Here is a 15,811-nt window from a genome sequence, read left to right as displayed (position 1 = left end):
CAAATTTTCAATACTGATATGTCTGACAAACATCTTAACCACATAAAAAAAGTTCTGTGTTTGTTACACCTCATTTAGTACTTTACAAGCTAAGGTACACGAGGCGCTTTCTTTGCCAGCGCTGAAGTGCTTCTGCAATGGTTACCAACTGCCCTAACGTTACTGTATTTTTAGAATAGCTTCAAGTGGTTAGGCAAAGATAATACTAACATGTCAAAAGAAAAGGGAAAACAAATCTGCAATGCCACAACGCTGTCTGAAACAGTGAGTCATTTGCCACTTCACATCAATATCAGGCTATTCAGAAGTGTAGAAACATTTTTTTCCTCATGTAATAGCAGGGCAAAATACCATCTTTTACAGAATTATCCGAGTGAAATCTGAATACTCATTTGTTATACAGCCTACAAACCCCTCTGCTATGAAGAGGAGTATCAGTCTGTCCCCAAGAGAGCCAGAAATCAAACACTGCTTCACAGACTGATACGTAACTATGGAGCATTACAGATTTCCTTCAATCCCTGTCCCTTCAGTTTTCACTTCCTGCAAACCATCCTAACAAATAATGTCCATGCCATTGTATCAAGCAGAATGACTAAGACATAGCTAATCAGTTTGGCCCTCTCATAACAAGGCCCCCCACCCCATCTTACCCTCAAATATGTACTTCTGAATCTTGACTGTTTCTTTCCTTATTGAAAACAGACTCCAAGCACAGGCTTGCGAAGCAAGAACACTCCTGGCAAACGCTGTATTCCTTACAGAACAAAGCCGCACATTTCCACTGTGAAAAAGCTGCGAGTACATAGAAGCATATGAACAACCCATGAAACTAACAGTTTTGTTTGAAGAGCACACTGCATAATTTAGAAACTGGCAAAAGAAAAACAAAGCAGGAAGAGCAGACAAACAGGAAGCCGTTTCTGTAAGGCAGCCAAGTTAAGAAACCTGCAAGATGCAGTGTCCACCAAGAACCTGGCAACAGAGCAGCCACACGATCACTGCAAACCTGCTACTTGCCAGTCACGGCAGCAGAATTGACCTAAGGCCATCACTACTACAGGCTTGTGCTCACATCCAAGGTTTAAAATAGCCCTTTATTACATCTCTAAGGAAAAGGCCACAGAATATCAGCACAGTAAGAACGGTATTTTGGTCCTTCTGTTAAGAGCACGCTGAATGGAAACAAGATTAGGGGCATTAAACTACTCCCAGTCCTCTCTGCATCCTTTACAAAATAGCCTAGACTTTGTTCTCCAAAGGAACTCTACAAACACTAAAATCTTACTTGTATAATCATATGGTTACATTACACCAACATAATGACTGCCCAGAAATATCTTTAGCCTAAGTGACCTTTCTTCAGTTCAGTTCAGTTCAGTCACATATTGACAGAAAATAGGTCAACTATGCTGATATGAGCTAAACTGAAAAAGGCCGCTGGTACTCCAGTCAGCATCTGCACAAGGAGTAATATTTACATAGTTGTGGTTGTACTAGTATATTGATGTTAAGCTAAACAAATTGTCCCAGAAACATATGCACTTGGTCACAAACACATATATGTTTTATACAGCTACACACCCTGTGTGTATGGACACATGTATGTGCATCTCCCCCCCAAAAAAAACAAGAATACTTTTCAGTATTCTAGAAATACAGACTTGCTTTTCCTTCCCCATGCTTTTAACCCCATTCTCATTGCCCTAATTAAGATTTTATAGCAAGACTTTATTGTTCTGTTTGGCTCCTGAAACAAGCTGACAAATACCGGGAAAAAAAAAAAAAAGAGCTGGGCAGCCTGCATTAACAACATCTGAAGAAAAAAGAAGCAACAATTCACATACCAAAGAGTGAAAGCCCTACTTTGTGAAACATGATGCTTCTGTCTGTGACACATCAGGCCTAAGAAATCAGGCTAATAAGCGCCTCCTCCAAAGAGCTGGAACCAAAGGTGGGAGAAACTTACAAGCCAAAAATCCTGGGAAATTACTGCAAGAGGAGGCAATACAAATTGCACTAAAGTTTAACCAAAATACTGCAAACTACATCTCAAATAGGAAGTTTTTCAGTCACAAGATTCAGAGCATTTCTCAGCGAACTCACTTCCATTTTAAAGACAAAAAATGGAGAAAGTGATATCAAATAATTTGCCAAAAGAATTTTAGCAGCCCAGATCAGCATTGAGCCTACTAGACCTAACACTTTAGGCATCTGTGTCATTCCACTTAAAGCAAGGGTAAGCCATCCCGACACAGCCCCCTGCACAGCACTTTTAGGGTGACTTGCCAAAACGGCTCTGAATTACCTCTAACTTCCCCTATGCAATACATAAGAAGTATGAGGCATCTGAGAGAGGAAACAATGAAAGCCAGTATTCTAACTAAGGAAGCGCTCAAGTTATCAGCCCATGGGAAACATCAAGGAGACCAGGGTGTTGGGTAGTGCTCCTTCAGGGTTACATGCTGGGGTCGCAGCAAGGCTCTGCCCACCCCTGGAACTGAGCGGAATTCCCTCTGGATGCAGCCACGACTTTCCAAGGAGTGATTGAATCACATGAGTTTCCTACACACAATCCCCATTCATTCAAGATGTGAATGCCTATGTTTAAGAAGCACACCTCCTGCCCTTGGAAGATTTTCCCTCCAGATTGCTCCTAAGCACTAAGGGAACACTGACAATTTCTTCTGTTGAAGATGGCATTTAGCATGAGTAAGCAGTTACTCGGCAGTCTGGGGAGACAATAGAAGAGAGCAAGCATGATTTTTGCCAGCCTAGCACCTACAGCAGGCTCTGCAGCAATGAGTACCTGTGCATTCTACATTCAAAATCCACCAGATGAAACATTCAGTTGTTCAAATTGAGACTGGAACCAAAGATTTTCCACTTAAAATGAACTGTTCAAATCACACCATTACAGAGCCATGTGTATCCTTGCTCTCTGACCTGTGAACTCAATTAAAAACCAGCATACAAAATAAAACAGCTTCTCAGAGCAAAAATTAGAAGGCCTACTCATCCCCTCATCCCAGAACATCAGTGAAGACCACAGCCAATCTGGATATGCATGTAATAGGACTCTCTGTAATAGGCACTGACGAAAATCACGTTGTCAGCAGAAGCAAAGAAGCCTTAAAAAATACAGGTGGCCTCCAAGCTAAGCCAGTACTTTGACAGCACATAAAAATATCCATTACAGGTAATATAAGTTACTTACTACCAAGTACACATTTACTAACACAGCTGATTGTGTTCCCATTTTTTGACTTTGCATTCTTTTGAAAGCAATGTGTACTTAAGGGCAGCTGCTAGGAACATATATGCAGCAAGCCTTACTATGTGACACTAGCGTCTGTTTACATTCAGAAGGGTTCCATAACACCAAAATCAGTACATGTATTGGTAAAATTGTAGGACAAGACAGGCACTAATGTACACAGAAGCACAGAGCCACAGCAGAATGCTAACATTATTGTATAATCTATATGTAGGTTCCAGAAATTAAATGTTGAGTTAAATGACGATGGTTGTTGGTTTTTGGGGGTGTCTGGGGAGGGTTAAGCTGCATACACATCTGGTAGAAGTATCTGCTCCACATTCTAAGAACTTATGGCTAGTCAATTCCAGATGATTAACCGTAATGAAAACCAAGCAACTGAAAAAGGAAAATGTTACAAAAGTACTTTTCAAACCTCTGAGTAGGATAAAGCCCCATCCTAGACAAGAAAAAGCATAAAAAAGAAACATTATAGTCTTTGAAAACAAGAAACATACTAGAACTTAAAAGCCAGCTGTTTTACTGTTTAGGTTTTAAAAAAACATTCCTATTTGTTTTCAAGCTTAATTTCACTCAAAACTCTTATTTCTATCCTACCTGCCCTATTACAAGAAGCTCATAAATGGATTGATCTTATTTTAAACTATTTAGTACTAGGAAAGTAAGTCTTCTGTTCAACAATCTTCTTTTAAGTAAGGTTCATCTGATACACACCATTGCCTGTTTTAGGAAAAAAAAAAAAAAAAAAAAAAAAAAAAAAGGATTTAGTCAAAATGAAACCAGACAGAAGGGGAGATTATTTTTAATTGGACTATTTAAAACCATGTTTTTAAATCAGCTAACACCCACATGCTTGAGGAAAAAAAAAAAAAAAAAAAAAAAAAGATTAAATTTAAATTACATTTAAATCAAAGCAAGAGAATTTACAAGGAAACAAGATTTCTGGTAGGCATTGCTAACAATATAAAAACGTCAACCATTCTTTCAGCGTTGCATACCCTTGTAACAAAGAGATGCATAATAAACAGAAGTCATAACTGTATCAAGACAGCCTAACTAAAATCACATCCAAATGTACAAGAATTCAAACAAGCTCTGAAGATGACAGAAGGATGCTAGCCTCACCTTAAAGATATGGAGAGAAAATGAATTTGTTTCTTTTGCCTTTGTCTTCTAGCCAAAACCAGAAAGATTAAGTTTTTAGAGAGAAAACAGATGAGTCATTTTGTGGCAATCCGTGAACTTACAAAATCAACTAATATTTGTGCTCATGCATAATGACATGTGGTATTTCTACTCCTTGTCACTAAATAAAAGCATTGCTCAGTCTCGTGTAAGAAATTTCACAGATGGTTACAGTGAACTACTTTGATACAAGGGAAAAACATACAAGGGAAAAACATACCTAATTCAAACATACTGAACAGCAACTGAGTGAGAATACAAAACATAGGTAGGTAAACAATTTTTCATAGGAAAAACAGGTCACTGAAGCCCCCACCACATTTCTAACTTTGAGGGATGTTTGTCAGAGAACAAGGTGATTAGTTTCTTCTGCGTTTAATTCAACTCTCAACTTCCACTCAAACACACTGGCTTACAGTTCAGAGTTTTCGTTATGTAACCAGAATTTCACATTGAAAAACTTGCAAGTGGAAAAATGCACGCTTTTTGATTTGCCTGTATGCTTAAGTCAGTACTGGAGAAGTATACGGGTAAGGAAAACTTTTTTCAATCAGTGTAAACAGACACGTCACTTCCCGAGGAAGTGGTTAAACGAACTCAAGAAAAAAAAATCAGATCATGTATAGCAGCAAGACACAGCGCATGCTGTGCTTCCTCTGTTATGGTAAAATAAAATAAAAAATAGAAAAAATTGGTCCCTCGGCATTACCAATCATATGCATAGAGGCTTTCTCAATAAAACAGGACAAAGTTAGCTCTCAGGCTACAGTAATGCAGTATATTTAAGTTATGTAGTCTTTCCATATGTCGAGTCAAATGTCAACACTTGATTTATCTGCCTATACCATATAAATCACATCCTAGCTGAAAACAACAGTAAGAAAACATGCATTATGAAAAGAAGAAAAAAGGAAAAAAAAAACCAAACACATCAGTAGCATATTTATTTTATCTTAACAATCATGACCAAGAGAGTTTTTATGAGAACTATTACCTCTATTTTTCCTTTATAGTCCAAAACCAATTTTTAGTGGATCGGCTACTTTGATAACTAATTGGTATCCACATTTAAATATAGACACACATATATATGTATATATTTTAAAATTTAATACTAGCTCTCACAGGAAAACAGATATTGTTCTACATTATAATAGTAATGCAAAAAAAGTTATTCCATCTTTATATTAGAGCAAGACAGAAATGAATTACGCATTTTCAGACAGCTGCCAGAAAAGGCAGAGCAGAGCGAGCAGCATAATGCAATTTTCAAACCCTTAAGGAAAAGAATCTTGAATCGGTTAACAATCAATCTCGGGCCAAAAAAAAATCAAGATGGAAGTAGGAGGGAAAAGAGGGGAAAGATATAAAGAAAGCTTCTTGCTTTCTTTATATACCCTAGTTATTAATCTACTCATTTTTAGCACCAATATTTAATGCCTATTTCTGCAGTACTATGCAAAAGACTCATTATTGACCATCCCTTTGAGCAAAAGAAATTTAAAAAAAAAAGGAAGTCAAACGCACAGTGGACAAAACTAAAACTATTGTCAACTGAAAAACTTATGAACCAAATGTTTAAAAAAAAATCCAGAAGGGCCACAGCTATTTTGGGAACATGCACCTGTAGCCTGACATGAACAAGTGGACACCTGTGTTCACACAGCATCCAGATGATGTACGTATGACTCACCTTTAAAATCAGTATCCACCTGTTTGGTTTTGGTGAGGATCCCCAGCCAGACAGCATCACATTACTTTCATATTAAACAGCTGTCTACTGGCAGCATTTTGTGGGGGAAAAAGCTAACTTGCAGAAGAATCACCTTATTTGGCCAGGTTGCCTGTGGTTATTGTGATTAGATCCAAATGGGTAATAATCTGTCAAAACAATTTCACAGCTACATCTACAAGATACAAAATTAGATAGATATTCCAAAGGGGGAGGGGGTGGGGGGGGTGGGAAGAGCATTGCCTTGACATACCAGTTAAGATTGCTGAATGCTAAGTACATTAAAATAGTGTCAGCAACATTTTAAAAGCCTTCGCATTATTAAGGAAATGAAGGACTTAAAATCTTACGCTGCCCCCTTAACAAGGGCACCATAAAGCAATTAATGTTTTTATCAGTTATTACTCTAATCCACTCTACAGTAAAAATTGTTTCCTCCAATAATCTCAAAATACATATCTGAAAAGCCTTAACTACTTTTCAGATCTAAATTTCTGAGGAAGTTGCATTTTTGAACCTCCATTGATTATCGCAATTGTGCATGGCCTTCAACTGCTCTTCACCTAAGTGATGAACATTTATTAAAAATAGTACAGAAAGCAGCAAAGGAACAGGTTACTAAATAAAGTGAGCAGCACTGACCGAGTTAGAAATGCCTCAAAGCTTTATTTCCTTCTAAACACCATGTCTGAAACTTTCACTCTAAGAACCTCAGACACAAACGTAACAAAAATCTCACTACTCTAATGCTGTCAGCCGTAGCACCTCACAACCATGCACAGTTATCAAAATAAAATAAAATAAAATAAAATAAAATAAAATAAAATAAAATAAAATAAAGTAAGAATAATACATTGATTTTTTGTTAAACACCTGCACATCTTGAAGGGCTTGGCAAGGCAGGTGAAAATTATTACCCTGATTACATTTAAACCATCTGTGATGAGATTTGAGCTAATCTGTGGTAAGTCAAGAGTTTGCCATGCACACAGAAGCCTCTGTCCTGCATACGTGTGTATGCCATATACATCTCACTTCCCAAACACCTCAGACCACCCTGTCTCCTTACCATATGGTGCACTTTGAAGAGTCATTTCAAAATACTGGCGTTAGTTAGATCATGAAATAATTTAGAATACTCAGAAGTAAATTTATCCTTCAAAATATACATGAAGATTAGAGATTTGGTTTCTAAACAGAAGCAACACATTAGGTATTTGACTGCTACCCCCCTCTGAAGAAGTCCCTTTCATCAGCTGACATTCAAATTTTGTGATGAAGTGTGACTTTGTTGAGTATAATAGAATTTTTTCAAAAGAAAACCTAGAAAATATTAGCCACCATGAATTTAACATTTTTTGACTCAAATATGTCTTTAAACATACGAAGTATTTGAAATCAGAGACTCCTCTTTTCTATAGTGAAAAGAAAAATTAGGTCTAGCTTATGTGACTGAAATTGAGATTCCTATCCCACCTCAATAAACATCCATCTTCTGACAAAATGTGTTCCAAAGCGCTATGCTGTATCACATAGGCTACGACAGCAATTGCCTCCATGGTTAATTAGTTCATACATCAGTAACTGATTCAAATAGGAAAAAAAAAATGTTCACAGTTTTAATGAAAACAAGACCTAATCTAAAACAATACAAACCAAATCAACAAACTTTACTTAACAAAAATAAAAATTGAATATCAGGAGATAAAACAGCCTATGAAGTCTGAAGAGTTAATATCTGCATTGCATTCACCCTGAGAAATAAAAGAAATGCCACTCAACTTTAAAATTTGACTTGAGAAAAAAAAAAAAAAAGTTTAAACTTTTACATAGTTATTTTATCCTTAAATTTCATAATAAATTTCATAATAAATCTGGTAATTTCCTGGTCAAGTTCAATTTTCAGGTATGGGAAAAATTAGAAATAACCCTCACAGAGTATTATGTCTACACACTGCCCACTAGCTTACCCTGAGTCTACACTTTGCAGACTGAAAATAATTTGTCACAGGAAGAAGGTCCTACCTACCCCTCTCCACCTTCAGTGAGTTCTCTATCCTCCCATGTTGTACTAAAAACAGAAAAAAAGATGAAGGGAGGATCTCTAGTAATTAAAATGAAAAAGGAAAAGGACAAACACTCGTGGAGATGGAGAAGAAACAAGGAGCTGAGACAGAAAGGAAAGCTGAGATGGTTAAAGTCTGCGTACCTGTGCTTTTACAGCATGTTTGTTTTGGCACTGATAGCAGCTGTCCAACAAGCCGCCAGAGCACGGCCTGCCCCAACAAAAATAAAGCAGAGCACCCAGTTTACCTGGGGGACATCACCAAAAGCAGTCTGACCCAAAACAATCTCGTTCTCAGAAGTTACCCCACTCGGCCCAAACCATTTGCTCTCATGTATACATCAAGTATTCAGTAACATTTTAGGTTATTCTGAACTAACAATGCCTTTTTGTAAATTACTCTGAAAACAGAAAAAATGTTCTAATTCAGCATGCAGATATTTACCATAATCGTTGTTCACTAGGCCTCAAACGGCTTCCTAGTGCTTGCTCTATTCTGTATTTTTTATAGTCCCAGCGACATTTGCAAATGCCACAATGTATGCTTCTGACCAACTGTGAAATTACAGTTCTTATTCAACAGAAATTAGAATCCAAGAAACAGATGTCAGGCAAATATATTTAGCTTTAGCAGGAAATACCGCTCTACAGCCAGAATTGCTCTTCAATATCTAACAAAATTTGCTACTTATGAAATAAAAGGTATTCGATGGACAGTGATCTGAAACAATCATTAAAAGCGTATTTCAAAAGCACAATTCCCCTGGAAAAAATAACTCACTGTATCTCTGTTTCAGCAGACATAAACTTATGTCTGCAGTTGTTCTTCTAAAGAGGTACCTTGAAATTCTCCATCAAATAACCAGTGAGTTCACCTCGACCACGGAGGAAAAAAGTTGGCAAAATTCTCTAGACTTGCACAAGTGTGCTTAGAAGATTGCAATCTTACTTAGGTGCGGCCTAGCTCCCTGTGGTTTCACGAGTCTATGAAAAGTTGTTGAGAAATACCACATCTGAGCTGCTCCAGAGTACTTTTCATAATTACACCATTTGCACAACAGCACCAAAGGTGTGGCACATCAGACAAATTCTGTGACACTCTACAGTCTTGCCAACGCCTCCAGCTACTCTGCTTCCAACTTCAGCAGAAATTTCAGAAATTAAAGTGCATGGAAAGCCTGCACTGCAATTGGAATTAGCAGGCATCTGCATGCAGCATTACATGTGACAACACTGATTAAAAGCAATTTTCAGTTTCTGTACAATTTCTATGATATACATTCATCTCCTCTCCTCTTAAATGCCCAATTATAAGGACAACAACAAAGGATTTGCCCCTGCATCTCCAAAAAGGCACTCTATGCTCCTTTTTGACAGCCTTCAAGCTCTTCAGAGCAAAAGCATGCTTCTTTCTGTACTGATTACTGTACAGAGCACTCTTGACAGGATTAAATACTCAGGGGAAGATATGCCATCCTCCAAAGAGGTGCTTATATACCAGCAACATCACAGAAGCTCTAAGATAAATTAAAATGAACAACTGACCATTACTCTTTAAACTGGAGCAAAACCATTTTTACTCCCATCAGCACACTTGTGATTGGTGCTTCCTCTTATTGTTCTCCAAGAGTCTTCCTTCATCACAAAACCTCCGTAACAACTCTGCCACGTAGCTTCTACGAGAGCTAATTTAGGCCGAAAGAGCAATTCAGGCAGGCACACATGCTCCTCTACTCAATTCCCTAACTTCAGTAAAGCTAACCTCAGAATAGCAGCTTCAAATGTAACACCCTTCCATTGTACAACAGTGCATCTCCACAACATTCAACAGTGTGTTCCTCAGGAAGTTACTGTTGCCATCAAGCTTTTGAAGAGGAGAGGAAATGGTAATTCACCAGCATGTGTCACTCAGTCAGTGTGACAATTCCAGGTCCTCAAACCACAGATAGCCAAGATAATGACAAAAATAGCCACTGGCAGTCTGAACTACGACCTCGCTCTCCAACCTGTTCTTCTGTAATGTTTTGCTATCACTGGCAGGTCACGTGGCTGCCAGAAAGCTTCCTGTATCAGTACCCTCGCTTACTCCTTTTCTGGAAAGGTCAGCCGTAACTCCAAACAGGACTGACTACAGGTTCTGAGTCATTTTAAGACAATGCAGTAGATGATAGATGCCTTATAATTACATACTGCAGCAAATTACCTTTAAATATTTTTCTCCAACTGAGGCAACAACACCAACAGAAAGAACCAAGTCCACAGAACCTTAGAAAACAGCATCAAAGGCAATAGGAAATACACTAAATTTTGACAAGATACTAATTTGTAAGTCACTTTCTTTATATAATTGCACGTTACCAACTTGCAGCAAAACCAGCAAATGAGAAATTGTACGCATTGTGAATTGACAGAAAACAGTATTACACACCTTTAGAAGTTAATCTCACTAAAATAAGCACAGACAACAAAGACAGAGTACTCTGCACACCATCAGGAAGCTAACGTAGCAATCAGCATGAGTTAGTACTGAGAAGGAACACGTTACATTTTACTAGACTAATAGGAACACAACATTCATTTTTAGTAACATTTTTCATTCACCTTACGTTGTCAACAGCAAGCTGTTTGCTCACTGGAATGTCTTAAATGCAATATACCTACATTTTCCTTACCCAATAGTTAGCTATGCAAACACTGTATGACTGACTTAATTTTATTAAAAAGCATAGCAAGTGGTGGAGACACACCCCTAAATACGGCATCCTTATTAAATCCTCTAGTTCCCCAAAGTGTCCATCACCTCCTTCCTGCCTCCCAACTGTAATAAATCAGTTGAAACACCTCTGACTGACAACAAAAAATTTGCTTTAACTGCTTCACTTAGAAGCATGTCTAACAGGATCCTGTAGCTCTACACTGGCTCATTTTTGAAGCTGAAAAGTTATATTAATACATGAGTCTACATTTTTAGTTTTTGTAAGTTTATCTGGCTTGTTTTTAGGGTGGTTCCCTGCTACCATATGTTTCTGGATGACAACTTTGCTTACCCGTGATAGCCTGAAGATAACAGATGGACTTAGAGAGTTACACTTCTAGCCAAGAATTTTTTTCAGTAACCAAACACTACAAAAAATAACTCTTCCTGTACTTCTTTCCCTCTAATCATTTCTCCATATTATTCCACTGTAAAGCTTACTCCCTCTAAAATCAAGAGCATTACAGAGTAAAATAACTGGTTCTGCCAAAGGAAGCAGCAGCGCTACCACACCTTGGCTCCAGGAAACTGCAATCAGGGAAGAACTCCAGTGAGCAGCACTCTTCCCACACTAAAGCATTGATACGGCTAGACAAAGGACAACGATCTTCTCTTTAAAAATAGGAACACCTTAAAACGTAACCAACAGTTCAGCGTTCCTTTGTGTGTTGCTCCCAGAAGAGGGTTTCCGTGCAGTGCCCGCAGCCACAGCGGGTCACGCTGCTCGGAACGGGGCCTACTGCCCATGCTGAGCGCTCGGTTGCGTGTCCCGGCCTGCACGTACTTGAGCGCTGCGCGTAACTGCGCACGATGCAGCTGGAACGGACCAAGACGCACGGAACATGACAGCAACACCGCGGGCTGCACGTGTGCAACCATCTGCTTGAAGGCCAAGCTGGAAGCACCTCGGAAGCCGCAACTTCGCAGGGAGCGGGCAGCGCGACGCGCCCGGCTGCGCTTCAGAGCCAGGCACGGCGGCGGCTGCTGGCACCGCCACAGCGCCAGGGACCGGCCCGGCAGCCCCGAGCCCCTCCGCACACGGCCAAGCCCCGCGGGCCGGGGGCGGTTTAACGGCCGCGCCGACCCCGCGGCGGCCGCCGGCCCCCCCTTCCCGCGGCCGGGCAGCGAACAAAGGGGCGGAGGGGCCGCGCTCCGCATTCCTCCGCGCCGGGGGGAGGCGGCCCCGAGCGGGCTGCCCGGCCCCGATCCCGGCCCCCGCGGCCGAGACACGCGGCAGCCGCCCGGGGGGGTGGGGGGGGGCTCGGGGCCGGGCCCGCGGGGAACAAAGGGGCGGCGGGGCCGGGCCGGGCCGGGCCGCGCTGAGGGCGCTCGGCCGCCGCGTGAGGGCCCGGGGCCGCCTCGGGCCGGGCCGTGCCGGGCGCACTCACCGCTGCAGCACCAGGAGGAGGGCGAGCCCTGCGGGAACTTGGCCGAGTCGGGCGCGATGCAGACGCTGGAGCCGAGGTGCGGGCACTCCATGGCGGCGAGGCGAGGCGAGGCGAGGCGGCGGGGCGCGGCGGGCGGCTCCTCGCGGCGCTACAGCGGCGGCGCCCCGCGCACAACAGCCATCTTAGGGCCGAGCCCGCGATCCGCGCGCCGGGCTTTGCGGGCAGCCGGCCTCCCGTCCGCGAAGCCCGGCGGCTCCCTCCCCCCGCCTCTCGCCGGGCTTTCCGAGGAGCCGGCCTCCCGCCCGCCGCTCCGCCCGCCGGGAGGGGCCGCGCCCTTCTCCTCCTCCTCCTGCCGCTGCTCCTGAGGGGGCCGCAGCGAGGCGCGCGCGTGCACGGAGCCCGCGGCTGCTGCTGGCGCGCGCCTCCCGCCCGAGCAGCCCGCGGGGCAGCGCGGCCCGGCCCGGCCCCGCCGCCGCGGGACCGCCTGCAAGGGGCGGCAGGAGCGCGGGCAGCGCCGCTGTCCCCGGCCCCGCTCGGTAACTGCTCCGGGGCTCGGCGCGGGGCGGCATTGAAACAGCCGGCTCCTTTGCAAACGGAGCAAGTATAATCCTCCCCTGCAACGCCTCAAGCAGCGGAGATGTTTTAGTCTCCGTTGTGCTTGCTGCACCTTGGCGTTGCTCCTCTTCTCTTGCTATAACCAAGGTGACAAATGAAGTTCTGCCCTGCTTATAGCGGGGGGAAGCTCAGATCAGGGAAGATTCAATCTTCCACGGCGAAGGAAACCACTCAGCATTTGCTCACTGCAGTTAGTTTGTTCCTCTAGCCGAGCATTCAGAAGCAGAATTAGTTCAGAGAGAGCAAACTCAATTAGGCAGCAGCAAATGTTACATTTACACAACGCCACAGAGCTTCCTTAACGCGCCCCTGTCCTTCAACATTGCCCTGCTTGATCAGTCAATACAAGTCCCAATGTATGTTTTGCAGGTTCTACAAAAAGCATGTATTTGTATATTTTCCTAATAAATAAGGTGTGAGTAGAGAAAAAAAAAAGTGGGAGAAGGACAGATTTTAAAATGCACATAACACAGCTTTGATATACATCTGAATTACTTATATAAGCTCAAAGACCAAGAAATGGTTAGCATATTTATGTACCTTTCGATTCTTTTCTGCCCTCTGTTTTTTTCTCCAGTCTGTATAAAGAAGACACGTGTTAAATTAAAGCAGATTGCCTGTAGTTGCTTTCTGCCTTTCCCAAACAAGGCATACGTTGAATGCTCTTGTCATGCCCCACCCCTCCCCACACACAAACCAAGAGAAAAACCTCAGCTGGGTCTGGCCTGCTCGTTTTTCCCTCGGTAGCAGTGGGACTTGGCCTTCTGTCAGTAGTATTGTGCAAGCAGTATTTAACCAAAACAAGTGGTTCTTATCTCATTGTGTGGATTATGTTAGCAGGGTATTTAGTCTTCCAGAAGTAAGAACCCAGTTAACAAAGATTAAATATGGTAAAATAAACATGGTTAAATCCTTCTAATGATCTACTTCCAGTTTAGCACTCCCCTTCATGTTTTTAGGGTTGATACACTATACCTGGAAAGGAGAACCTCCTCCTTGCATAAGTAAACAGAAGCAGGGTCTGGCTCAAAGGAACAGTACAGCCTTGTGTGGGCACTGGAGTTGGACCCCTGCCTGCAGGAATTATTGATAGCTCCACGAAAGTTGGTGTATTAAAATCAGTAGAGCTACACCACATTGTATTACAACAGTTCTTGTAAGTGTAGCCATGTTGGAAATGTCTTCTGGCAAGGCATAATAGATCCTCTTTTCCTGCCCCTCCTGAATATAAGAAGGCCAAGTTTTCCTTTTGCTGGGGCTTCATTTTTTTGCAGGTATCTCCCTAGACACCTAGTGCCTTGCACTGCTGTATTGTGCCGTCATAAAAGATCCAGCAAGCATACACTTGAAGGCAGGCCTATGCTGAATTGGAAAGAACCCAATTGTCTTCTGTAGATGAGGGCAACCCCACTTTTGACATGAAGTGGCAATAAAGTTAGTCATGTTCTCTAAGCCAGGTAGAAAACTGCTCCTTTCTGTTGTTCTGAGGAAAGAACATTGCCCATCTCTTTCTACATTGCCCATCTCTTGTTCTGGGCCACAACAAAGTAAGAGTTAAGAGTCAAGAAGAAGGGGCCCCTGTGTGGCCTTATGTTTCATCTTGTTTCCCCAAGGACCCACTGGACTTAGAGTAACAGAGTGACTGGGGTAGTGGCTGTGCAAGAACGTTACCATTTCTGAGAAAGCAGCTAGTAGGATCTTTCAGACAAGATGAAGATGGAAAGGCATGACCCACTGTAGCAAAACCAACAAACATGGGGGACTATAGAAGAGAAACGTTCTCAAAAATGTCTAGAGATTCAGGCACAACAGACTGCTTGCTCTAAGAATTCCTCTTTTACTCCAAAAAGCTGAAAACTTCTCAAAGAAAAAAAAAAAAAAGGCTTTGGTTTAATTTAAGAGGTCTTTCTCTATTACATTTACTGTAAGATATGACTATTCAGCTTGCAGTACTATGCACAAAGAAAAATCTCCTTTCTCCCCTGCCGTGGAATTATTAAGAACTCCGTAACAAAAGAACAAAAGGTGCTTGGAACTGCAGGGAGGTCAGCAAGGGCTGCATAGCTCTGCTAAGCACAGCACTTCCTGGAATGAAAGACACCTACGTTATAACTTCTCTAAATAAGAAGGTGTCAACTTAGCAAGATCAGCCCTTCATCTTCCAAGTCTATGATTCACACTTAGGAGCCAAAACCATACACGCTGTGACACCTTGTTCCTTTGCAAGACAATAATGGAGTTTTACTCCTCCTTTCATTTGTTGACAACCTTACAGTGAAGCACCTTAAACAGTGTAATTTTGCCCAGACATTTACATGTTTCTTCATGTTAGTTGCCATGCCTATGGCAAATGGGGTAGCCCACATTTCTCCGATGCCAGGGAAGACTTAAGTAGAAGCTCCGGGTATAATTTTCCTTTTCAGTTTGCTTTTTCAATGAGAGTCCTTGAGAGCAAACCACTTGATTTGGAACTGGAGTCCCATCTCTTGCTCCCATCCTTCCTCAGAGCAGTCCAATTTAGATGATAGTTAAGATAATTCCTACAGGCATGCTCATAATGGATGCAAATCACTGCATAACAGGGGTCTGTGAATCAGCATTATAAATTAGAAATTTACATTATCAACTCTACTGCTAGAGAGAAATTCCACACAGTTTTCTCTTGTGGGATGTATGTAGACGTCCACCTATGCTATATGCTCCATCTGAGAGCATCTGAGAAATTCGGCCCTGAACTGTATCCTGCATGTATACCTACTATTTACAGTGGGTAAGTTTGCCTAGAGGGTTCTTT

At 42.0% G+C, this 15,811-nt stretch overlaps 1 protein-coding gene across 3 annotated transcripts in view; it reads right to left on the bottom strand.

Annotated features, from left to right (window-relative positions):
* Positions 1-15,811, bottom strand: part of USP3 (ubiquitin specific peptidase 3) — an 84,242-nt gene that overhangs the window by 28,600 nt on the left and 39,831 nt on the right. Inside the window, exon 1 of one of the 3 annotated variants that reach the window (XM_032194631.1) lies at positions 12,403-12,602. The exons of 1 other annotated variant lie outside the window; for it this stretch is intronic. In XM_032194631.1, the coding sequence (XP_032050522.1) occupies positions 12,403-12,493 (91 nt within the window). In that variant the 5' untranslated portion in view covers positions 12,494-12,602. Of the gene's footprint in view, positions 1-11,798; positions 11,851-12,402; positions 12,603-15,811 lie in introns of those variants that run through there. One more of the 3 variants, XM_032194632.1, reaches the window with a different exon arrangement.

The sequence above is a fragment of the Aythya fuligula genome, chromosome 11 (genome assembly GCF_009819795.1).
Source record: "Aythya fuligula isolate bAytFul2 chromosome 11, bAytFul2.pri, whole genome shotgun sequence".
Taxonomy (NCBI): Eukaryota; Metazoa; Chordata; class Aves; order Anseriformes; family Anatidae; genus Aythya; species Aythya fuligula.
This window is presented reverse-complemented; position numbering and strand designations above follow the sequence as displayed.